We start from the raw sequence: 27,412 nt of genomic DNA, 5'->3' as shown, positions 1-27,412 counted from the left end.
TATGTGCCAGAGTAGGTTTAATGCTGGGTGCACATGAGACAATGCCGTTGATCTGTCGGATCGGACCGACATATTGGGCACATCATCTAGTGTGTACCCACTATGTCGCTGACAATGCACAATCCCGTGGGTCATCAGTGACATTCTCCGTTGCCCCCACATGCAGGTCCGACAGGGAATATGGTTAGCAAGGGCCATGCTGCCCGCATTGGCAATTGTGTATGCACTTGCCGATGCTGGCTCCCCCTCCGGGTCCCTCCCTTGCCAATATCATGCTGGGTACACATCATATGTACCCAGCTTAAGGTTTAAATACTCTAAAGCAGACTGGCCAACCAATTCCCAGCGATCACATGACATCCTTCTTAAAAGAGACCCATAGCCATGTGCCCAGCTATGTACATTAGTTAGAAGAACACACAGAAGCTGATACTGGTATGAGAAGGAAGTGAAGACAGTACACTAGACCATGGACCACCAGCCCTGAGGTCCAGCAGTGTGTGACAGTATCCTGCTTACAGATGGATCCTGGACAGAGGCGTAACTAAGGGGGGTCGAGCAGGGCACGTGCCCTGGGCATCGTGGCAGGCCCAGCAGAAGGGGGCGCTGTTGACCAGGGCATCGTACCTGCTCCGCCCACCCGCCTCCATCATTGTGCTGCCTCCCGCCCATTACCACTGCGCCGCCGAGCTAGACCGGCGCTCGGTGGCGTTCGAGCAGCAGCAGCAGCACCGAGTCTCCTGCTGCCTAGAGGGAGAGTGACCGCGGCACCAGCTCTCAAGGTAAGCGGGGGTGGGGGGTTGAAACAACACAGACACACACAAAAACAAACACACTCTCACTCAGGGCGGAATTTACTAAAGGGAAAATGGGTGTTTTACAGCATTTTCATATGTACTATCCCCCGGCCGCCAGGTTTTCACCACCAAGGGTTTTGCCATCTGTTGATAGTGATACCCTATAGTAGACTATGGGATTTTGACTGCCGCAGCATCCCGCCACCTCAGACGCACTGCTCACGACCACAACCTCCCCCCTCCGACATACCTCCGTCCAGGAAGCCTTTGTGATGCTGGTGTGGCCCCCCTCCTTCTTCTCCCCTGCAGCACAACCGTTTGTCCTTCCGGCTGCAAGGGGGAGGAAGAGGAGCCTGGGGACTCCCTGCAAACGTCTGGAAGAGCCTCACCACCAACATCGCAGGGGGGTTGTCTACCGCATTGTGATGTTAATCGCATATGTTGGTACAGTACATATGCGATTAGCATAGCTGCGGAAGGCGGCGAGGGGCGGCGATGTATTTTAATACATTCCGGCCTCTCTGTCAAAAGGGGCGGATATATAGAAACACAGAATGAAGGGTAGGACCAGATTAAGGATTGTGGGGGCCCCAGGGCAACAATTTTGTGGGGACCCCATCAATAAATATTGATGCCACCCACCAGTGGCATAACTAGTGGGTGCAAGTAGGGCATGTGCCGTGGGCATCATTGCAGACCCAGCAGAGGGGGGAGCCACTGGCACCTGCACTGCCCACTCTTATTACTGTGATCACTGCCACCAGAACTCCGGCTGTCCTCTCCACCCTCCACAATCGTGGTGCCCCCAAGCCGTCCGCCCGACAGCCCTCCACCATGTCTGCTTGCTGCTGGGAGTATGCTCCCTTTCTAATGAATGGAGTGCTGAACCAGGTTTGGACGGATTGCTGTGCCGGGGCTGCAGTCCAGGTCCCGCCTGTCTGGGAGGCACACATGCCAGCACAGGGCGCTCAGGTGCGGTGCAGTCTCTCTGACAGCAGCAGCATTGGCTCCCAGTGCATGGGACACACAGAGACAGAGTACGATGGCAGGGGGAGGTGATGGTGTGCTGTGTGACGTCACAGGGGGAGATGATGGTGTGCTGAGTGACGATGCAGGGGGAGGTGATGGTGTGGCTGAGAGATGATGCAGGGGGTGGTGATGGTGTGACTGAGAGATGACACAAGAGGGAGATGATGGTTTGGCTGAGTGACGCAGGGGGCAGGATGTGAGTCTTGTTGAACCACTGTTGTATGATGCTGACCTTGTTAATATTCCTACACAAACAGGCATCTTCTAGACAATGGGATCTCCTACATCAATAGTGAATAACAACTGAAGACTCCGTCTGCCTTAGAGGATACATTTCTCAGAGGTTCCATACTGTGAGAAACCATCATACAGGTAAGGTGCATGTTGAATTGAAAAGAATGTTCCCAGTGTGACGTGAAACAGGTGGCATGTCATGATTGGCACCCCTATTTTCAGTGGCCACGTCCCTTCTGGTATGTGACACACCATTTTTTTTTCTAAAGCACACAGTTTCTGTGTAGGCCTTTTTTTTTTTTTTTTTTTTTGGGGGGGGGGGGGAGTGGTCCCATTCCAAATCTTGCCCTGGGCTCCAAAAACCCTAGTTACGCCTCCGATTCCTGGATACCTATGAAAGAGTTATCAGGATGTTCTCAGTGGGATTTCTTCTTCTCAGCGCTCGTACACTACAGTACATCGCATGGTGGAGCACAAAGGAACGGATGAGATTTAGCATTTGCATATTTCCTCAACCACTATTGAGAGAGCAACTGCATTTACCAACCCCTGACTAATAGGCCCTACACACTTGGCGATATTAGTGAAAGATATGAACGATCTCGTTCATTAATGAACGAGATACCGTTCATATCTTTCAGTTAGGAGGCACCAGCAATGAACAATGCGCGGCCATGCGCTCGTTCATCGCTGGTGCCCCGTCGCTTGTAAATGCAGGCCAATATGGACGATCTTGTCCATATTTGCCTGCACTGCTATGGAGCCGGGTGATGGGGGAGTAGAGAAATTTCACTCCCCCGTCACTGCCCCCCCCCCCCGCCGCCGGGTCGCCCGTCGGCTGTATCCACCATCGGGCAGCTTGGAGGCGGATCGCGCAGTGTAGGGCCCATAAGGCCCACATAAACACAGAATAATAGTGTACTTTAAAATTTGCTGCTTTTAGAATAAATAATGTTTCGGGAAAATGTCCCTTTAAGGACGCTACAAGAGAAGTGATACAATTCAAATAGAAGCTATTTATACAGTGATGAAAAGTAAACTTTATTAGTTTTGAATCGCAAAGGTCACTTCATACACACTATAACTATTGAACATTTCAGATTTATTGACCATAAACCACAAATTTAACAATAGAACTAATTCTTCTCTCATTCTTCTCACTATATCATATAACAAACTGCACTGACAACACAATGATGTAAATAACTGCACCGGGAAGTGAAACACAATGCCAATAACAGAATTATTAAAATATCACATTATTAAAACATATGATACACCTATGTCTCACTTATCGCCCTGCTGCTCTGGCTCTCATGCTGCTCTGGCTCTCCTGGTAAGGTCTGGGCATACTTATGGGAGAGCTTCTATTTTTTATGTAATATGTTCATGCTTATCATAGTATAATTGTTCAGGTGGTGCACAGTGTAACTCTCAAAGGGTAATGTAGAGCAGAAAGCAATTCAATTTTGTGGACAAGTCTTGTTTTAGAAGCTTTTACATGGGTCTTGAACCTGTAGCCCTCCAGCGGCTGTGGAACTACACATCCCAGCATGCCCTTCCTCAGTTTTAGCATGCCTTAATAACAAAACTGTGGCAGGGCATGCTGGGATGTGTAGTTCCATAACAGCTGGAGAGCCACAGCTTGAAGACCCATGCTTTAGTAAATCTATGCCTAGAATACAATTGATTAGACCAGAGGTTCTCAAACTCGGTCCTCGGGGGCACACACAGTGCATGTTTTGCAGGTAACCCAGCAGGTGCACAGGTGTATTAATTACTCACTGACACATTTTAAAAGGTCCACAGGTGGAGCTAATTATTTCACTTGCGATTCTGTGAGACCTGCAAAACATGCATTGTGTGTGCCCCCGAGGACCGAGTTTGAGAACCTCTGGATTAGACCTTCCAAATGATGTAGACCAGTGGTTCTCAAACTCGGTCCTCAGGACCCCACACAGTGCATGTTTTGCAGGTAACCCAGCAAGTGCGCAGGTGTATTAATTACTCACTGAAACATTTTAAAAGGTCCACAGGTGGAGCTAATTATTTCACTTGTGATTTTGTGAGGAGACCTGCAAAACTTGCACCGTGTGGGGTCCTGAGGACCGAGTTTGAGTACCTGTGATGTAGACTATAACCATATCCTTAATGGCTGTGCTTCCGCTGATCTAGTTGTTAAAGTATTAACTACAGTATGTAACTTCACCAACAGTTATAATGAGGAAATTACTGCTCCCACATCCCTAAAGGATTTACTGTATGAAGATGTGACTTTGTTTTCCAAGAATTGCAAGAAGCTGGGTATTGCTGTGCTAATTGCTTTTAGGTTTATTTCTATATATTAGTCTCTTTTAGCATTTTTAACAATGCAAGAAATATTTAACAAGTTGGTTCTGCGTAATCCAGTCCATATCCTACTTGATGATAATTAAAGGGAATTTCATGACAGTTGAATATCTGCGTATTAAATCAAACTGGGATTATCTTAATTGGTAAATAGCATTATAGAGCTTCATTAAAGGACGGCGTTGCTTCCAGCCTCAGTTCATACTGCACATGTAAATTCTTGTCTAAAGCTGTCTCTGAGATAAATAAGACCTTAAATGGACATACACAGTGTTTAATCGAAATACTGTATTGTATTGTTCTCAGGAAATAGAGCTCTAAGGACGAGTGCACTTACTATATATGTATATTATGTATATAACTGACAGTAGTAATATGGGGCCCCACCTGTTGAGTTAATTGTTTCTGCTTTGCAATTTAGTGTGATACGTTGTTAAAATATTGAAATTTATTTTTCTGCTTTGTAGATGTGAATGCTCTGTTTATAGTTATTATCAAATGTGATATGTGTTATTATTAAATGTTCACAGCAAAGACAGAGAGCTTAATTTGAGCGTTCCAGCGAAATAAATTCCTGCAACGGAATTGTAAAGTTAATGTCTGTGAGTGCACCACCTTGAAGTACATTGTGCTGTGAACTGACATTGATAATTATATCCCTGTAAGGGTTCCGTGATACCAGGGCCGAAACTAGGCTTTTTGTCACCCGGGGCAAGTTTGTAATATGCTCGATATCTCCCCCAACCCCCCCCCCCCCCCCCCGTGCCCCCACTAGTGTGTCTCTACAGTAGTCTGTGTGCCCTCCTTCCACTGTCCCCCTCCCCCCAACTCCTCAGTAATACAGTCTGTGTAAGTTTTAACCTATTTACTGCCACATCTACTCCAGGCTTCCATATACTGTACTGTTTAATGCATCCAATGCAAAATTAAATTATGTAAAAACAGACTGTGACTTGACTTACCACAACACAGTCTTAATGCCAGTCAGTTGTCACCCTGTATCTTCCTCATCATGAGTGGGACTCAGGCTTGGACTGGGCCACAGAGGAGCCGGTGAACTCACCGGTAGGCCCTGCCGAGTGTTAGCCATGCAGGGCAGGGCTTACAAGAGTTGGACGGATGGGAGGAGAGGTGCGCTGTGCACTGCACTCTCCTCCCCAGCCACGGGAGCAGGTGATCCCAGGTGGTGGCGGTGACACAGGATTGGACTGAGGGGAGGAGAGGCGCATGCTGAGCTCTTCTCCCCAGTCCTCAGATAAAGCAGCAGGCAGCAGAGCCCGGGCGGTGGCGGTGACTGTGTGAGGCAGAGTCAGAGGCCTCAGACACAGGAGCGGCAGCGGTAAGCAGCACTGTGGGGCCTTATCTGTGTATCTGGCACTGTGGGGGCAGTACCTGTGTATCTGGCACTGGGGGCATCAGTGTATCTGGCACTGCTGGGGGCACCCATGTATCTGGCACTGCTGGGGCCATCCATGTATCTGGCACTGCTACGGGCATCCGTGTATCTGGCACTGCTGGGGGCATTCGTGTATCTTGCACTGCTGTGGGCATTCATATATCTGTCACGGCACTACAGGGGGCATCTGTGTATCTGGCACTACTGGGGGCATCTGTGTATCTGGCACTACTGGGGGCATCTGTGTATCTGGCACTGCTTGGGTCATCTGTGTATCTGGCACAGCTGGGGACATTTTTGTATTTGGCACCACACTACTTGGGGCATCAGTGTATCTGGCACTGCTGGGGGCATCCGTGTATCTGGCACTTCTGGGGGCATCCGTGTATCTGGCACTGCTGGGGGCATCCATGTATCTGGCACTGCTGGGGGCATCCGTGTATCTGGCACAGCACTACTGGGGGCATCTGTGTATCTGGCACTACTTGGGGCATCTGTATCTGGCAATGCTTGGGGCATCTGTGCATCTGGCACTGCTTGGGGCATCCATGTATCTGGCACTGCTGGGGGCATCCATGCATCTGGCACTGCTGGGGGCATCCATGTATCTGGCACTGCACTACTGGTGGAATCTGTGTTTCTGGCACTACTGGGGACATCTGTGTATTTGGCACTACTGGGGGCATCTGTGTATCTGGCACTGCTTGTGGCATCTGTGTATCTGGCACTTCTGGGGGCATTTGCATATCTGGCACTGCTGGTGGCATCTGTGTATCTGGCACTGCACTACTGGGGGCATCTGTTTATCTGGCACTACTGGGGTCATTATGTGTATCTGGCACTCTACTGGGATCATTATTTGTATCTACTGTTCTCTCCCGGTGTGTCACCAAGGTGCATACACTACTGTTCGCTCCCGGTGTAACCCATGTGCGTATACTACTGTTCTCTCCCGGTGTAACCCAGGCACGTATACTACTGTTCTCTCCCGGTGTAACCCAGGCACGTATACTACTGATCTCTCCCAGTGTAACTCAGGCGCGTATACTACTGTTCTCTCTCCCAGTATAATCCAGGCGCGTATACTACTGTTCTCACCAGGTGTAACCCAGGCGCGTATACTACTGTTCTCTCCCAGTATAATCCAGGCGCGTATACTACTGTTCTCTCCATGTGTAACCCAGGCACATACACAACAGCCTGAAGTGGGCAGTGAGGTAGAGCTCTTTTTCTTTATATACTATGCTAGATGGCGCCTATAATGGCTGGCCACTCCTCTCTGGTCATTTGGCAACACCTCTTTCAGCATATGGCAACACCCCTTAGTGGGCCCCTGTGATTGCATTTCCCTGGTGGGCCATTCATTCCCCAGTCCGACACTTGTGGGACTCAGGGACTGCAACCGCCAGTCAGGAAGGAAGTCTGCGTCGGGAGTGGATTCGGAGAGCGGTGGGGCTGCTGCCTGAAACAGAATCATTGCCCGGGCCGCGACGGCAGGGACAAGCAGAGAAAGTCTGCTGCAGTGACATGCGCAATGACATTGCAACGTCAAGTAAAGGCATAGCAATATTGGAGTCGGGACCATGCCAAGTAATGGGGGTAACAGGGGGAGCTTGTGCAGCTTGAAAATGTTTTTCCTCTGGCCAGCATAGTTGTGGCCAGCCAGTGCACTGCAGATTGTGGTGGCGGGTTATGGCCCTGCCTGAGTTGACAGCACCTCAGTGCCCCTCTCAGTCAGGCGCCAGGTGCATGCGACCCGCTAGCTCCCCCTAGTTGCGGCCCTGGTGATACTTACCTTGGTGGGTATCACTTTCACACATGTTTAAATCATTGACAGCCAAAATGCTGACTGTTACATAATGTTGACAATTATAAGCATAACCTTAACCCTAAAATTTCTATTGTCGACGTTTTAGCTGTGTTGACAGTTTGCTTTTGAGTGTCAACATTTTAATGATGATAAATATGTGATATTTGACCTTATGGTGTTTATCTTTTGACTGTGATCATGGCACAAACATATAGCTAAATCATGTCAACATTCCATTATCCATAATAGATTTAGAGATTATTATACACATGGGTGGATTTTTACCTAGTCAGATCTATGTATATAAACTGATGGAATAATTGCAGCACTGCTTGTTTTATACTTGTATTAGAATTAGTGATGTGCACCGGACATTTTTCGGGTTTTGTGTTTTGGTTTTGGATTCGGTTCCGCGGCCGTGTTTTGGATTCGGACGCGTTTTGGCAAAACCTCCCTGAAAATTTTTTGTCGGATTCGGGTGTGTTTTGGATTTGGGTGTTTTTTTTTACAAAAACCCCTCAAGAACAGCTTAAATCATAGAATTTGAGGGTCATTTTGATCCCATAGTATTATTAACCTCAATACCCATAATTTCCACTCATTTCCAGTCTATTCTGAACACCTCACAATTTTATTTTTAGTCCTAAAATTTGCACCGAGGTCGCTGGATGACTAAGCTAAGCGACCCAAGTGGCCGCCACAAACACCTGGCCCATCTAGGAGTGGCACTGCAGTGTCAGACAGGATGGCACTTCAAAAAAATAGTCCCCAAACAGCACATGATGCAAAGAAAAAAAGAGGCGCAATGAGGTAGCTGTGTGACTAAGCTAAGCGACCCAAGTGGCCGACACAAACACCTGGCCCATCTAGGAGTGGCACTTCAGTTTTCTAGCGAGAAGATGAGTGCTTCCATCCTCATGTGAATCTGAACCACTAGCCATGAACATAGGCCAGGGCTTCAGCCGTTCCTTGCCACTCCGTGTCGTAAATGGCATATTGGCAAGTTTACGCTTCTCCTCAGACGCTTTTAATTTTGATTTTTGGATCATTTTACTGAACTTTTGTTTTTTGGATTTTACATGCTCTCTACTATGACATTGGGCATCGGCCTTGGCAGACGACGTTGATGGTATTTCATCGTCTCGGCCATGACTAGTGGCAGCAGCTTCAGCACGAGGTGGTAGTGGATCTTGATCTTTCCCTATTTTACCCTCTACATTTTTGTTCTCCATTTTTTAATGTGTGGAATTATATGCCAGTATCAATAGCAATGGCCTACTACTATATATACTGCGCACAACTGAAATGCACCACAGGTATGGATGGATAGTATACTTGACGACACAGAGGTAGGTAGAGCAGTGGCCTACAGTACCGTACTGCTATATATTATATACTGGTGGTCAGCAAAATTATGCACTGTACTCCTACTATATACTACAATGCAGCACAGATATGGAGCGTTTTTCAGGCAGAGAACGTATAATACTGGTGGTCACTGGTCAGCAAAACTCTGCACTGTACTCCTCCTATATAATACTGGTGGTCCCCAGTCCCCACAATAAAGCAGTGTGAGCACAGATATATGCAGCACACTGAGCACAGATATGGAGCGTTTTTCAGGCAGAGAACGTATAATACTGGTGGTCACTGGTCAGCAAAACTCTGCACTGTACTCCTCCTATATAATACTGCTGGTCCCCAGTCCCCACAATAAAGCAGTGAGCACAGATATTTGCAGCCACCTGAATAAAACTGAGAGGACACCAGCCACGTCCTCTCACTATCATTTCCAATGCACGAGTGAAAAATGGCGGTGACGCGCGGCTCCTTATATAGAATCCGGATCTCACGAGAATCCGACAGCGGGATGATGACGTTCGGGCGCGCTCGGGTTAACCGAGCAAGGCGGGAAGATTCGAATCTGCCTCGGAACCGTGTAAAATGGGTGAAGTTCAGGGGGGGTTCGGATTCTGACGAACCGAACCCGCTCATCACTAATTAGAATGTATGACCAGAAATGCATACCCTCCAACATTTTACACACAAAAATCGGTACAAATTAGAAAAAGGGGCGTGGCCACGGGTAAAGGTTTTCCTGTACTTTCAATGGAAGTTTGGAGAGCCAAAAATAGGTACAGACCATAAAAAAAAGTACTGTACCTATTAAAAAGGTACAGTTGGAGGGTATGGAAATGTATGAAGTGTACAGAACACACAGTGTAAAACACATTGGATTTGAAGTACAGTGTCACAATCCGGGTAATTCATCACCATTTCTTACCTTCCAAGTGTCTCCTGAGACTGGCCCAGCGCTCCAAGCCTGGATTCCACCTGCGCTGTCTGCGTGCAGCACGCTGTGTAACATGGCCTCAGTCTCTCACATGCTAAAGTTCAAACAGGCTTTCCCTCCAGATTCAAACATGGGCGCAACCATGTTTGGATTAATCACATGTTGCTTTACAGCCTATCAGCTGCACTCTGGACTCTGCCTGATTACCCAGCAGCTGCACTCTGGACGCTGCCTGATTACCCAGCCAATACCTGCTTCCCATTTGGTATAAATATCCTGCATCAAGGCTGCCTGATCGTCAGTGCTTTGGTTGTCAATCCTTGTACACATGTCTCTCCTGTTTGTGGAATCTACAGCTTGTTCTTCCAGGTATTCCAGCTCCTGTGATCCAGCTCCACTAAGAGACCGGCACCAGTTACCATCCTGCGGTGCAGCCTGACTTCTGCAGTGTTCCAGCTCTGCTTCCCGGTTATCAGCTACGATCCTGACATTGCCTTCCAGCTTCCAGCGTTGGTCCTGCTCCGCTTCCAGCTTCCAGCGGTGTTCTGGTATTGATCCTTCTTCCATTGCCTGCAGCATCGCTCTCTATCTTCCATAGTGAATTCGTCACTGGCTTCCAGCTTCCAACGTTTCATCCACTTCGCTTCCAGCAGTGCTCTGTGTCACTATCAGTCTACAGCGGTGCTTCACATCATCTCTAGTTCCACTCTCCATCTCCAGCGGTATCCCTATATCGCTCTGCATGTCTGACCACACAACATCGAACCACAGTTCCCATCGATGCTCACCATCTGACTCTAAACTTCAGCGGTGAGTTCAGTACACCTTTTGTTCACACCGGTTCCATCCGTTATTCTCTGCAGTACTGCCAAGTACCACTTCAACTTCTGTGCTCCTGTGTTTACCCCAGCCTCTGTGTATCATCTGCTCGTTCCTTACCGCAGCGGTTAGCTGTGGCATACGGACTTTCCAACTCCGGATTTGGCAAAGGACTTTAGCATCTTGTTCTGCAAAGCCACAGCACGTATTACCCCTGCGTTTCTAGGAACTGTACTACTGTATATATCTCTGCACGTCTACTGTTGAAGTCATTACATAACCAAGGTGTCTAAACTGTGTGTTCCATTAACTGACTTTAATTTTTATAATTCCGTTGTCGTGGTCACGCCTTCGGGCAGTTGGAACTAGATCTCCTGTATGTCTAGGAACCCTATTCTACCTTCACGGTTAACTTACACTCCAGCCCCTACAACTGAGGTCTCCCCAGGTCAGCCTCAGCCCTCAGTTGTGACATACAGTACTGTACCTTGCCTTACCTTCAGCTGTGTGTAATATATATGTTTAAGTGATCATATTTTACTGACAACTTCAAAGCTGTCAGCCATTGGTCTGTGACACATTGTTAATATATCAGTTTCCATCAGATAACTTATAATATTGAGGGCCTGGTCCAGATGGAGGGGCCTGGGTCTGCCGCTTGACAGCCCCTTACCTGTCAGCTGCCTTTTACATGTCCTGAGGCTGGGCTGGCGTAAGTTTAGGGAGGCTCCTGCCTCATCCGTCTGTGTAGTGGTGGGCAGGGGGGTAGCAATCGCATCGATCATTCCCCCCTCCTGAACTGCTCCTGGCTGGGGTGCCCCACTGTGTAGCATGCGGCACAGCTTAGTGGCGCCAAAAATACCACAGTATTTTCAAATGATTATTTTTGTAAGGAAGCATGGTCATGCCCCCTTACATTAGGCCACGCACCCATAAACTGGGACGGCCAGTGGCGTAAGTTCGTCCCAGTTGCCCGGAGGCAAGATAAATATTGGTGCCCCCCCCCATATATTTAGATAAATATAAGTATGTATGTGTCCGTAAAAATTCAGAATTCTCCATACCACACACACGTGTGTGTGTGTGTGTGTGTGTGTGTGTGTGTGGTGTTCTGATTTTTTTTTAATACACTGTATATATACACTTCATTGTCTTTTATTTTAAATCACACATTACTTAGCAGTCATACCCAGGATTAGAACCCATGACCTGTTACACTGACAGCAGACACCTTACTGATTGAGCTATTTGCTCCTGTACAGTACACATGAGAATGTTAACTATATGAAGTTACGTGTAATTGTCAGAGAAGTAACTTTATATAGTTAGAATTAGTGATGTGCACCGGACATTTTTCGTGTTTTGTGTTTTGGTTTTGGATTCGGTTCCGCGGCCGTGTTTTGGATTCGGACGCGTTTTGGCAAAATCTCACCGAAAATTTTTTGTCGGATTCGGGTGTGTTTTGGATTCGGGTGTTTTTTTCAAAAAACCCTAAAAAACAGCTTAAATCATAGAATTTGGGGGTCATTTTGATCCCATAGTATTATTAACCTCAATAACCATAATTTCCACTCATTTCCAGTCTATTCTGAACACCTCACACCTCACAATATTATTTTTAGTCCTAAAATTTGCACCGAGGTCGCTGGATGGCTAAGCTAAGCGACACAAGTGGCCGACACAAACACCTGGCCCATCTAGGAGTGGCACTGCAGTGTCAGGCAGGATGGCACTTCAAAAAAATAGTCCCCAAACAGCACATGATGCAAAGAAAAAAAGAGGCGCAATGAGGTAGCTGTGTGACTAAGCTAAGCGACCCAAGTGGCCGACACAAACACCTGGCCCATCTAGGAGTGGCACTGCAGTGTCAGGCAGGATGGCACTTCAAAAAAATAGTCCCCAAACAGCACATGATGCAAAGAAAAAAAGAGGCGCAATAAGGTAGCTGTGTGACTAAGCTAAGCGACACAAGTGGCCGACACAAACACCTGGCCCATCTAGGAGTGGCACTGCAGTGTCAGACAGGATGGCACTTCAAAAAAATTGTCCCCAAACAGCACATGATGCAAAGAAAAATGAAAGAAAAAAGAGGTGCAAGATGGAATTGTCCTTGGGCCCTCCCATCCACCCTTATGTTGTATAAACAGGACATGCACACTTTAACAAGCCCATCATTTCAGCGACAGGGTCTGCCACACGACTGTGGCTGAAATGACTGGTTGGTTTGGGCCCCCACCAAAAAAGAAGCAATCAATCTCTCCTTGCACAAACTGGCGCTACAGAGGCAAGATGTCCACCTCATCATCATCCTCCGATTCCTCACCCCTTTCACTGTGTACATTCCCCTCCTCACAGATTATTAATTCGTCCCCACTGGAATCCACCATCTCAGATCCCTGTGTACTTTCTGGAGGCAATTGCTGGTGAATGTCTCCACGGAGGAATTGATTATAATTCATTTTGATGAACATCATCTTCTCCACATTTTCTGGAAGTAACCTCGTACGCCGATTGCTGACAAGGTGAGCGGCTGCACTAAACACTCTTTCGGAGTACACACTGGAGGGAGGGCAACTTAGGTAGAATAAAGCCAGTTTGTGCAAGGGCCTCCAAATTGCCTCTTTTTCCTGCCAGTATACGTACGGACTGTCTGACGTGCCTACTTGGAACGGTCACTCATATAATCCTCCACCATTCTTTCAATGGTGACAGAATCGTATGCAGTGACAGTAAACGACATGTCAGTAATCGTTGCCAGGTCCTTCAGTCCCACATGCCTAGCGGAATTGCTCTGTTTTAGCTCCTCCTTCAATGTCTCCAGCTTCTTCTGCAAAAGCCTGAGGGGAATGACCTGACTCAGGCTGGCAGTGTCTGAACTGACTTCACGTGTGGCAAGTTCAAAGGGTTGCAGAACCTTGCACAACGTTGAAATCATTCTCCACTGCGCTTGAGTCAGGTGCATTCCCCCTCCTTTGACTATATCGTGGGCAGATGTATAGGCTTGAATGGCCTTTTGCTGCTCCTCCATCCTCTGAAGCATATAGAGGGTTGAATTCCACCTCGTTACCACCTCTTGCTTCAGATGATGGCAGGGCAGGTTCAGGAATGTTTGGTGGTACTCCAGTCTTCGGCACGCGGTGGCTGAATGCTGAAAGTGGCCCACAATTCTTCGGGCCACCGACAGCATCTCTTGCACGCCCCTGTCGTTTTTTAAATAATTCTGCACCACCAAATTCAATGTATTTGCAAAACATGGGACATGCTGGAATTTGCCCAGATGTAATGCACGCACAATATTGGTGGCGTTGTCCGATGTCACAAATCCCCAGGAGAGTCTAATTGGGGTAAGCCATTCTGCGATGATGTTCCTCAGTTTTCGTAAGAGGTTGTCAGCTGTGTGCCTCTTATGGAAAGCGGTGATACAAAGCGTAGCCTGCCTAGGAACGAGTTGGCGTTTGCGAGATGCTGCTACTGGTGCCGCCGCTGCTGTTCTTGCTGCGGGAGGCAATACATCTACCCAGTGGGCTGTCACAGTCATATAGTCCTGAGTCTGCCCTGATCCACTTGTCCACGTGTCCGTGGTTAAGTGGACATTGGGTACAACTGCATTTTTTAGGATACTGGTGATTCTTTTTCTGACGTCTGTGTACATTTTCAGTATCGCCTGCCTAGAGAAATGGAACCTAGATGGTATTTGGTACCGGGGACACAGTACCTCAATCAAGTCTCTAGTTGCCTCTGAATTAACGATGGATACCGGAACCACGTTTCTCACCACCCAGGCTGACAAGACCTGAGTTATCCGCTTTGCAGCAGGATGACTGCTGTGATATTTCATCTTCCTCGCAAAGGACTGTTGGACAGTCAATTGCTTACTGGAAGTAGTACAAGTGGTCTTCCGACTCCCCTCTGGGATGACGATCGACTCCCAGCAGCAACAACAGCAGCGCCAGCAGCAGTAGGCGTGACACTCAAGGATGCATCGGAGGAATTCCAGGCAGGAGAGGACTCGTCAGACTTGCCAGTGACATGGCCTGCAGGACTATTGGCTTTCCTGTGTAAGGTGGAAATTGACACTGAGGGAGTTGGTGGTGTGGTTTGCAGGAGCTTGGTTTCAAGAGGAAGGGATGTAGTGGTCAGTGGACTGCTTCCGCTGTCATCCAAAGTTTTTGAACTTGTCACTGACTTATGATGAATGCGCTGCAGGTGACGTATAAGGGAGGATGTTCCGAGGAGGTTAACGTCCTTACCCCTACTTATTACAGCTTGACAAAGGCAACACACGGCTTGACACCTGTTGTCCGCATTTGTGTTGAAATAATTCCACACCGAAGAGCTGATTTTTTTGGTATTTTCACCAGGCATGTCAATGGCCATATTCTTCCCACGCACAACAGGTGTCTCCCCGGGTGCCTGACTTAAACAAACCACCTCACCATCAGAATCCTCCTTGTCAATTTCCTCCCCAGCGCCAGCAACACCCATATCCTCATCCTGGTGTACTTCAACACTGACATCTTCAATTTGACTATCAGGAACTGGACTGCGGGTGCTCCTTCCAGCACTTGCAGGAGGCGTGCAAATGGTGGAAGGCGCAAGCTCTTCCCATCCAGTGTTGGGAAGGTCAGGCATCGCAACCGACACAATTGGACTCTCCTTGGGGATTTGTGATTAAGAACGCACAGTTCTTTGCTGTGCTTTTGCCAGCTTAAGTCTTTTCATTTTTCTAGCAAGAGGATGAGTGCTTCCATCCTCATGTGAATCTGAACCACTAGCCATGAACATAGGCCAGGGCCTCAGCCGTTCCTTGCCACTCCGTGTCGTAAATGGCATATTGGCAAGTTTACGCTTCTCAGACGCTTTCAATTTTGATTTTTGGGTCATTTTACTGAACTTTTGTTTTTTGGATTTTACATGCTCTCTACTATGACATTGGGCATCGGCCTTGGCAGACGACGTTGATGGCATTTCATTGTCTCGGCCATGACTAGTGGCAGCAGCTTCAGCACGAGGTGGAAGTGGATCTTGATCTTTCCCTATTTTACCCTCCACATTTTTGTTCTCCATTTTTTAATGTGTGGAATTATATGCCAGTATCAATAGCAATGGCCTACTACTATATATACTGCGCACAACTGAAATGCCCCACAGGTATAGAATGTAGATGGATAGTATACTTGACGACACAGAGGTAGGTACAGCAGTGGCCTTCCGTACCGTACTGCTATATATACTGGTGTTCACTGTGTCAGCAAACTGCAAAACTAAAATGCACCACAGGTATAGAATGTAGATGGATAGTATACTTGACGACACAGAGGTAGGTAAAGCAGTGGCCTTCCGTTCCATACTGCTATATATACTGGTGGTCACTGTGTCAGCAAACTGCACAACTGAAATGCACCACAGGTATAGAATCTAGATGGATAGTATACTTGACGACACAGAGGTAGGTACAGCAGTGGCCTTCCGTACCGTACTGCTATATATACTGGTGGTCACTGTCAGCAAACTGCAAAACTAAAATGCACCACAGGTATAGAATGTAGATGGATAGTATACTTGACGACACAAAGGTAGGTACAGCAGTGGCCTTCCGTACCGTACTGCTATATATACTGGTGGTCACTGTGTCAGCAAACTGCAAAACTAAAATGCACCACAGGTATAGAATGTAGATGGATAGTATACTTGACGACACAGAGGTAGGTACAGCAGTGGCCTTCCGTACCGTACTGCTATATATACTGGTGGTCACTGTGTCAGCAAACTGCACAACTGAAATGCACCACAGGTATAGAATCTAGATGTATAGTATACTTGATGACACAGAGGTAGGTACAGCAGTGGCCTTCCGTACCGTACTGCTATATATACTGGTGGTCACTGTCAGCAAACTGCAAAACTAAAATGCACCACAGGTATAGAATGTAGATGGATAGTATACTTGACGACACAGAGGTAGGTACAGCAGTGGCCTTCCGTACCATACTGCTATATATACTGGTGGTCACTGTCCGCAAACTGCAAAACTAAAATGCACCACAGGTGTAGAATGTAGATGGATAGTATACTTGACGACACAGAGGTAGGTACAGCAGTGGCCTTCCGTACCGTACTGCTATATATACTGGTGGTCACTGTCAGCAAACTGCAAAACTAAAATGCACCATAGGTGTAGAATGTAGATGGATAGTATACTTGACGACACAGAGGTAGGTACAGCAGTGGCCTTCCATACCGTACTGCTATATATACTGGTGGTCACTGTGTCAGCAAACTGCACAACTGAAATGCACCACAGGTATAGAATCAAGATGGATAGTATACTTGACGACACAGAGGTAGGTACAGCAGTGGCCTACTGTACCGTAATGCTATATATTATATACTGGTGGCCAGTAAACTGTGCAAAACTGAAATGCACCACAGGTATGGATGGATAGTATACTTGACGACACAGAGGTAGGTACAGCAGTGGCCTTCTGTACCGTACTCCTATATATTATATACTGGTGGTCAGCAAAATTATGCACTGTACTCCTACTATATACTACAAAATGCAGCACAGATATGGAGTGTTTTTTTGGCAGACAACGTATACTGGTGGTCAGTGGTCAGCAAAACTCTGCACTGTACTCCTCCTATATAATATTATACTGGTGGTCCCCAGTCCCCACAATAAAGCAGTGTGAGCACAGATATATGCAGCACACTGAGCACAGATATGGAGTGTTTTTCAGCAGACAACGTATACTGGTGGTCACTGTCAGCAAAACTCTGCACTGTACTCCTCCTATATAATACAGCTGCTCCCCAGTCCCCACAATTAAGCAGTGTGAGCACAGATATATGCAGCACACTGAGCACAGATAAGGAGCATTTTTTTCAGGCAGAGAACGGATAAAACTGGTGGTCACTGATCAGCAAAACTCTGCACTGTACTCCTCCTATATTAATATAAAGCTGCTCCCCAGTCCCCACAATTAATATATAAGCAAGCACAAATATTTGCATCAACAATGAATAAACGAAGAGGACGCCAGCCACGTCCTCTCCCTAACATTTCCAATGCACGAGTGAAAATGGCGGCGACGCGCGGCTGCTTATATAGAATCCGAATCTCGCGAGAATCCGACAGCGGGATGATGACGTTCGGGCGCGCTCGGGTTAACCGAGCCATACGGGAGAATCCGAGTATGCCTCGGACCCATGTAAAATGGGTGAAGTTCGGGGGGGTTCGGTTTCCGAGGAACCGAACCCGCTCATCACTAGTTAGAATTCTCATTTTTCCTATACAGGAACAAACAGTGCATCCAGTGTAATGGGTCATGGTTTCTAATCCTGGGTATGACACTTGTAAAATGTGTATCTACTAGTGATGAGCGGGTTCGGTTCCTCGGAAACCGAACCCCCCCGAACTTCACCCATTTTACAAGGGTCCGAGGCATACTCGGATTCTCCCGTATGGCTCGGTTAATCTGAGCGCGCCCGAACGTCATCATCCCGCTGTCGGATTCTCGCGAGATTCGGATTCTATATAAGCAGCCGCGCGTCGCCGCCATTTTCACTCGTGCATTGGAAATGTTAGGGAGAGGACGTGGCTGGCGTCCTCTCCGTTTATTAATCTTGAATTCTTGATGCAAAAATATTTGTGCTTATTGCTTAATTGTGGGGACTGGGGAGCAGCTGTATTATATAGGAGGAGTACAGTGCAGAGTTTTGCTGACAGTGACCACCAGTATACGTTGTCTGCCTGAAAAACACTCCATATCTGTGCTCAGTGTGCTGCATATATCTGTGCTCACACTGCTTAATTGTGGGGACTGGGGAGCAGCTGTATTATATAGGAGGAGTACAGTGCAGAGTTTTGCTGACCAGTGACCACCAGTATTATACGTTTTCTGCCTGAAAAACGCTCCGTATCTGTGCTCAGTGTGCTGCATATATCTGTGCTCACACTGCTTTATTGTGGGTACTGGGGACCACCAGTATATTATATAGGAGGAGTACAGTGCAGAGTTTTGCTGACCAGTGACCACCAGTATACGTTGTCTGCCTGAAAAATGCTCCATATCTGTGCTCATTGTGCTGCATATATCTGTGCTCACACTGCTTTATTGTGGGTACTGGGGACCACCAGTATATTATATAGGAGGAGTACAGTGCAGAGTTTTGCTGACCAGTGACCACCAGTATACGTTGTCTGCCTGAAAAACGCTCCATATCTGTGCTCAGTGTGCTGCATATATCTATGCTCACACTGCTTAATTGTGGGTACTGTGGACCACCAGTATATTATATAGGAGGAGTACAGTGCAGAGTTTTGCTGACCAGTGACCACCAGTATACGTTGTCTGCCTGAAAAACACTCCATATCTGTGCTCAGTGTGCTGCATATATCTGTGCTCACACTGCTTTATTGTGGGGACTGGGGACCACCAGTATATTATATAGGAGGAGTACAGTGCAGAGTTTTGCTGACCAGTGACCACCAGTATACATTGTCTGCCTGAAAAACGCTCCATATCTGTGCTCAGTGTGCTACATATATCTGTGCTCACACTGCTTTATTGTGGGGACTGGGGACCACCAGTATATTATATAGGAGGAGTACAGTGCAGAGTTTTGCTGACCAGTGACCACCAGTATACGTTGTCTGCCTGAAAAACGCTCCATATCTGTGCTCAGTGTGCTGCATATATCTATGCTCACACTGCTTTATTGTGGGTACTGTGGACCACCAGTATATTATATAGGAGGAGTACAGTGCAGAGTTTTGCTGACCAGTGACCACCAGTATACATTGTCTGCCTGAAAAACACTCCATATCTGTGCTCAGTGTGCTGCATATATCTGTGCTCACACTGCTTAATTGTGGGGACTGGGGAGCAGCTGTATTATATAGGAGGAGTACAGTGCAGAGTTTTGCTGACCAGTGACCACCAGTATTATACGTTGTCTGCCTGAAAAACGCTCCGTATCTGTGCTCAGTGTGCTGCATATATCTGTGCTCACACTGCTTTATTGTGGGTACTGGGGACCACCAGTATATTATATAGGAGGAGTACAGTGCAGAGTTTTGCTGACCAGTGACCACCAGTATACATTGTCTGCCTGAAAAGTGCTCCATATCTGTGCTCATTGTGCTGCATATATCTGTGCTCACACTGCTTTATTGTGGGTACTGGGGACCACCAGTATATTATATAGGAGGAGTACAGTGCAGAGTTTTGCTGACCAGTGACCACCAGTATAAGTTGTCTGCCTGAAAAACGCTCCATATCTGTGCTCAGTGTGCTGCATATATCTGTGCTCACACTGCTTTATTGTGGGGACTGGGGACCACCAGTATATTATATAGGAGGAGTACAGTGCAGAGTTTTGCTGACCAGTGACCACCAGTATACATTGTTTGCCTGAAAAACACTCCATATCTGCGCTCAGTGTGCTGCATATATTTGTGCTCACACTGCTTTATTGTGGGGACTGGGGACCAGCAGTATTATATAGGAGGAGTACAGTGCAGAGTTTTGCTGACAGTAAGCACCAGTATACATTGTCTGCCTGAAAAACACTCCATATCTGTGCTCAGTGTGCTGCATATACTGTATCTGGGCTCACACTGCTTTATTGTGGGGACTGGGGACCACCAGTATATTATATAGGAGGAGTACAGTGCAGAGTTTTGCTGACCAGTGACCACCAGTATACGTTGTCTGCCTGAAAAACACTCCATATCTGTGCTCAGTGTGCTGCATATATCTGTGCTCACACTGCTTTATTGTGGGGACTGGGGACCAGCAGTATTATATAGGAGGAGTACAGTGCAGAGTTTTGCTGACAGTGACCACCAGTATACATTGTCTGCCTGAAAAACACTCCATATCTGTGCTCAGTGTGCTGCATATACTGTATCTGTGCTCACACTGCTTTATTGTGGGGACTGGGGAGCACCAGTATATTATATAGGAGGAGTACAGTGCAGAGTTTTGCTGACCAGTGACCACCAGTATACATTGTCTGCCTGAAAAACACTCCATATCTGTGCTCAGTGTACTGCATATATCTGTGCTCACACTGCTTTATTGTGGGGACTGGGGAGCACCAGTATATTATATAGGAGGAGTACAGTGCAGAGTTTTGCTGACCAGTGACCACCAGTATACATTGTCTGCCTGAAAAACACTCCATATCTGTGCTCAGTGTGCTGCATATATCTGTGCTCACACTGCTTTATTGTGGGGACTGGGGACCAGCAGTATTATATAGGAGGAGTACAGTGCAGAGTTTTGCTGACAGTGACCACCAGTACATATAGCAGTACGGTACGGAAGGCCACTGCTCTACCTACCTCTGTGTCGTCAAGTATACTATCCATCTAGATTCTATACCTGTGGTGCATTTTAGTTTTGCAGTTTGCTGACAGTGACCACCAGTATATATAGCAGTACGGTACAGAAGGCCACTGCTCTACCTATCTCTGTGTCGTCAAGTATACTATCCATCTAGATTCTATACCTGTGGTGCATTTTAGTTTTGCAGTTTGCTGACAGTGACCACCAGTATATATAGCAGTACGGTACGGAAGGCCACTGCTCTACCTACCTCTGTGTCGTCAAGTATACTATCCATACATACCTGTGGTGCATTTCAGTTGTGCGCAGTATATATAGTAGTAGGCCATTGCTATTGATACTGGCATATAATTCCACACATAATAAAATGGAGAATAAAAATGTGGAGGTTAAAATAGGTTAAGATCAAGATCCACTTCCACCTCATGCTGAAGCTGCTGCCACTAGTCATGGCCGAGACGATGAAATGCCATCAAGGTCGTCTGCCAAGGCCGATGCCCTATGTCATAGTAGAGAGCATGTAAAATCCCAAAAACAAAAGTTCAGTTAAATGACCCAAAAATCAAAATTAAAGCGTCTGATGAGAAGCATAAACTTGCCAATATGCCATTTACAACACGGAGTGGCAAGGAACGGTTGAGGCCTTGGCCTATGTTCATGGCTAGTGGTTCAGATTCACATGAGGATGGAAGCACTCATCCTCTCGCTAGAAAACTGCAGTGCCACTCCTAGATGGGCCAGGTGTTTGTGTCGGCCACTTGGGTCGCTTAGCTTAGTCACACAGCTACCTCATTGCACCTCTTTTTTTCTTTGCATCATGTGCTCTTTGGGGACTATTTTTTAAATCTGTCATCCTGTCTGACACTGCAGTGCCACTCCTAGATGGGCCAGGTGTTTGTGTAGCCCACTTGTGTCGCTTAGCTTAGTCACACAGCGACCTTGGTGCGCCTCTTTTTTTCTTTGCATCATGTGCTGTTTGGGGACAATTTTTTTGAAGTGCCATCCTGTCTGACACTGCAGTGCCACTCCTAGATGGGCCAGGTGTTTGTGTCGGCCACTTGTGTCGCTTAGCTTAGTCACACAGCGACCTTGGTGCGCCTCTTTTATTCTTTGCATCATGTGCTGTTTGGGGACTATTTTTTTGAAGTGCCATCCTGTCTGACACTGCAGTGCCACTCCTAGATGGGCCAGGTGTTTGTGTCGGCCACTTGTGTCGCTTAGCTTAGTCACACAGCGACCTTGGTGCGCCTCTTTTTTTCTTTGCATCATGTGCTGTTTGGGGACTATTTTTTTGAAGTGCCATCCTGTCTGACACTGCAGTGCCACTCCTAGATGGGCCAGGTGTTTGTGTCGGCCACTTGTGTCGCTTAGCTTAGTCACACAGCGACCTTGGTGCGCCTCTTTTTTTCTTTGCATCATTTGCTGTTTGGGGACTATTTTTTTGTTGTGCCATCCTTGCCTGACACTGCAGTGCCACTCCTAGATGGGCCAGGTGTTTGTGTCGGCCACTTGTGTCGCTTAGCTTAGTCACACAGCGACCTTGGTGCGCCACTTTTTTTCTTTGCATCATGTGCTGTTTGGGGACTATTTTTTTTGAAGTGCCATCCTGTCTGACACTGCAGTGCCACTCCTAGATGGGCCAGGTGTTTGTGTCGGCCACTTGTGTCGCTTAGCTTAGTCACACAGCGACCTTGGTGCGCCTCTTTTTTTCTTTGCATCATGTGCTGTTTGGGGACTATTTTTTTGTTGTGCCATCCTGCCTGACACTGCAGTGCCACTCCTAGATGGGCCAGGTGTTTGTGTCGGCCACTTGTGTCGCTTAGCTTAGTCACACAGCGACCTTGGTGCGCCACTTTTTTTCTTTGCATCATGTGCTGTTTGGGGACTATTTTTTTTGAAGTGCCATCCTGTCTGACACTGCAGTGCCACTCCTAGATGGGCCAGGTGTTTGTGTCGGCCACTTGTGTCGCTTAGCTTAGTCACACAGCGATCTTGGTGCCCCTCTTTTTTTCTTTGCATCATGTGCTGTTTGGGGACTATTTTTTTGAAGTGCCATCCTGCCTGACACTGCATTGCCACTCCTAGATGGGCCAGGTGTATGTGTCGGCCACTTGTGTCGCTTAGCTTAGTCATCCAGCGACCTCGGTGCAAATTTTAGGACTAAAAATAATTTTGTGAGGTGTGAGGTGTTCAGAATAGACTGAAAATGAGTGGAAATTATGGTTATTGAGGTTAATAATACTATGGGATCAAAATGACCCCCAAATTCTATGATTTAAGCTGTTTTTGAGGGGTTTTTGTAAAAAACACCCGAATCCAAAACACACCCGAATCCGACAAAAAATTTTTGGTGAGGTTTTGCCAAACGCGTCCGAATCCAAAACACGGCCGCGGAACCGAATCCAAAACCAAAACACAAAACTAGTATCTACAGTATAAATCGTATATGATTTCAGCCTCAGACATATCGTTCTAGTGTATGGGGCCCTTTAGGTATGCTCGCCTTTTGGATATGTTTTTCAGATCAATGTAACATGATTTTGAGACATTGAATGTGAGGAATAAAGGATAGATCAGAGTCAAGGATGTCACCTAGGGAGCGAGTTTGTGGGGTAGAATTGATTGTCGAGTTTTCAACAGTGATAGAGATATCAGGTTGGTAACTACTATTGATCGGTGGAAATATAATTAATTCTGTTTTAGAAATATTAAGTTTGAGGTGACGAGATGACATCCGAGAGGAAACGGGAGAAATGTATTCAGTGACTTTAGTATCATCCGCATACAGATAATACTGAAATCCAAAAGAGATGAGTAGCTTGCCAAGAGATGTGGTATAGATTGAGAAAAGCAGAGGGCCTAAAACTGAGCCTTGCGGTACTTCACTTCATAGAGGTAGTGAAGAGGAGGTGAATTCAGAGAAGAGGACACTTAAAGAGCACTTAGATAGACAGGATAAGATATGAAATTATTAATACAGTAGTTATCTTTTAATAAGGGTCAGTATTCAATTAACTGCAGTAATTTATCACAGGTACTTGATTCGCTGGGAGCTATTCAATTAGTCCTGATCGCAGCCACTATTGGGGGTTTTGTTCACCTGACTTAGGTGGGTGAACACAAATCTGCGATTAGTGCCGTGAAAATACATAGGTCTGTGGCTTATCGTGGAACCCATGTATTTATTTTTCACATGAAAAACGGGGAGTGGGGGGGGGGGGGGGGAGTTTTCATGGGGTAATTGAATTGGTTGTAATTAAAAAAAAAAAATGGCAGCATTGTCATGGCTGACTGAATACCCCTAGAAATGGTTTACTTAAAATAAATACAGCTTTACAAGTGCTGTAAGTACGTAGCTAAAATATTTTAAGTAAACCACTTAATAAAAGTTAAGTATTCATATTTTCGGGTGGTCTTCAGTATGCCGAGTGACAGGATCCCGGCGCACAGTATACCAGCGCCGGGATCCCGACAGCCGGCATACCGACACTCATTCTCCCTCATGGGAGTCCACGACCCCCCCTGGAGGGAGAATAAAATAGCGTGGCGCGTGTAGCGCGCCACCATGCCCGTAGCATGGCGAGCGCAGCGAGCCCGCAAGGGGCTCATTTGCGCTCGCCACACTGTCGGTAAGCCGGCGGTCGGGCTCTCAGCGCCGGTATGCTGGTCGCCGGGAGCCCGACCGCCGGCATATCGTAGTGAACCCCATATTTTCATATTACTGAGTGTGTCCGGTATACCTAGGTCCTTGTGTTATGTACAGTATGCTCTGTTTTCCCCAGTGTCCATTGCTGCAGAGCACAGTGGCGCCTTACAAATCGTCTGTGATGATAATAAAATAGATAAGTAGTCTCAGCTTTTACAGTGAGATGTTCATTATAATACGGAACAATCACACTAATCACTCTTTGCAATGAGGTCCAGGGGAAAGAGCATGTACGTCCCAGCACACATCATACAGAGCCTGCCTGTACTTGCTTCTGGGATTGTCTGAAGTAGCTCACAGCCTGTGTTTATTTCCTCTCTCCTCACGTCTTGCCATCTAGGCGGGGATATTGCAAGGAGTGTTTCTGTAATGTAACCTCCCATAACAGCCACTTTAAAATACATACAATAGCATACATTATACGGTTTACATCCTACAGCGAACACATGGCCATTTGTAAAGATTTCCACATGTTTCTTTCCTGCTCGCAGCGTCTTCAGGTCGTAGAAGTTGGAGGTCAAGTACAAAACAGTAAGGAATATAAATAAACCATTGGTATCAGTTCCTGGCTGATTGCACACTCACGCGAAGAGTGCTAGGCATGAGTTTATAAGTCTGACTTCAGCTGTGACCCTGCTTTCTTGCAGAAAGAACAAAATAAAATTTCCAGATCTACAGTGCAAATATGAGGAAGTCTATTAGACGAATGTTTAAGCCTGCAGGGGATAAGGACGACAGACTATATGATGGAGTGATCCTGCGATCTGACAGTTGCACCTCAGTGCAGGACGACCCACAGTTAATATTCAAGGTATGTGATTTGATGCATGGGGGGTGTATGTACTGTATGTGCTCTTTAACAATTACAGAGTATATTTTCCTGTGTGGAGATAAATCACTAATCTACAGTGCTGGTGTACGTTTATAAAAGCTGCATGGCACTAACTATTGTCACAATACAGTATATGTGAATGAGGCAGAGCCTAAGCTGTTATGAGATACAATTTCAATCATTGAGGACATTTTCACTGTACATTTCAGGTTAACACTAATTAATGTAATGGGCCTAATTGCTTCTACTGAGGACGATAAACACCTCAAGATGCTCAAATCATTTTATGAAATGTATAAATTTATATATACACCAATGAATTATACAAAGTGCCTTTCTGTTTTGAAACAACTTATTTTGCTGCAAACTGTTCCGTCATTCAAGACTTCCCTGCTCTTGTTTGTTAATATACTGCACTATGGAGACTTGTATTATGCTGAACTCCAACCTTATCTTCTGTTTGATTTGGGTTCAGTTTGAAATTTTGAAAGAGCTCCAGAATTAATTTCTTATACAATTCATGTAATCAGTGTTACATGTATCTATGTACAACCACAACTGCACCGATAGGGCTAATGCTGAGTCGGATGGACCTATTAGCATGGACGCAAATGGCGAGTATTTGCATACAGCACATTTACAGAAGTGAATGTATGCATTTTTGCATACTGTATTTCCCTTATATTCTGAGTTGGACAGAACTTGGCTGGATCTGACTTTCGTGAAATAGGGTGTTTTGCGTGCTTGCCTCCACTCCGAATGGACGGGTGGCTCACGATAATCAGGTGGCACTCCCGGCCCCCTGGAGGGGTGGGCAAGTCTCCCAAAGGTGGGTGAAGTGAGCTAACATGGTGTATGATGACACGATTCGCACTGAATTGCGTCATTAGAGCCATGCCCCCTGCTATTCAATGAGACCATGCCTCCCGCTGTGAGATTGCATAATGATGCATTCTCACAGCCACGTCCCCTGCATAACCCCCTTTTGCTGTATGACAGCATTTGCACCGCACCTTATGATAAGCCACGCCACCCACACCACACCCTGCTATGCTAACCTGACTGACCTTTCCCAGAGGGGGCAGCCTGAAGACAGCATCTATGGTGTTTTGGATCGGGAACTGGTCTGTGTCTTTGCAATCACAAGTCACCACCCTGACTTGTGGGAGTGACATGTACTGTATGTTAGGAAACACATGAAAACATGAGGAGAACATGAAAACTCAACACAGATAGTGCATTGTTGGTAATTGCTCCATATCTGCAACTGGACGTTTCTCCTATCAAGGAAAAGGCCGGAGAGGAGATGCAGCTGGTCACTTTGGGGGAGGGGAGGGGCTGGGCTGTTCATGTAATTAGACCTACACATGTCATGAAGGGCGTCATACTAGCACTGGTTCTGTCGCGAATCACGCCATTTAGACATGATTCCCGGTATTATCTCCCCATCCTGCCCACTTCACTATGCAGTGGACGGGATACAGGAGATTCACTCACTCTTCTGGGGGTCAGCGGGACTTCCCAAAAAATCAGTAGTCTCTGCACGTTCTGAGAGAGTAGGTAAGCATTAATTGATCCCAGGGCATCAAGGTTTTTACCTGTTCATTTTATGTGCAACAAACATTCAAATTTTAGGCATCAATAAAATTAATAAAATGGAGAAGTTGCCCATAGCAATCATCAGCTTCTACCCATCATTTTATAGAATGTACAAGATACAGCTGTGCTTGAAAGTTTGTGAACCCTTCAGAATTTTCTATATTTCTGCTGAAATTTGGCCTAAAACTAC

General features: G+C 46.6%; 1 protein-coding gene across 4 annotated transcripts in view; it reads left to right on the top strand.

Annotated features, from left to right (window-relative positions):
* The window catches only part of TRPA1 (transient receptor potential cation channel subfamily A member 1), a 227,888-nt gene that overhangs the window by 17,224 nt on the left and 183,252 nt on the right, over positions 1–27,412 (top strand). For 2 of the 4 annotated variants that reach the window (XM_063923914.1, XM_063923911.1), the window contains exons 2-3: positions 2,084–2,198; positions 25,439–25,602. In XM_063923914.1, coding sequence (XP_063779984.1) covers positions 25,477–25,602 — 126 coding nt within the window. In that variant the 5' untranslated portion in view covers positions 2,084–2,198; positions 25,439–25,476. Of the gene's footprint in view, positions 1–2,083; positions 2,199–4,193; positions 4,365–25,150; positions 25,323–25,438; positions 25,603–27,412 lie in introns of those variants that run through there. The other 2 variants (XM_063923913.1, XM_063923912.1) reach the window with 2 other exon arrangements.

The sequence above is a fragment of the Pseudophryne corroboree genome, chromosome 5 (assembly GCF_028390025.1).
Source record: "Pseudophryne corroboree isolate aPseCor3 chromosome 5, aPseCor3.hap2, whole genome shotgun sequence".
Classification (NCBI taxonomy): Eukaryota; Metazoa; Chordata; class Amphibia; order Anura; family Myobatrachidae; genus Pseudophryne; species Pseudophryne corroboree.
This window is presented reverse-complemented; position numbering and strand designations above follow the sequence as displayed.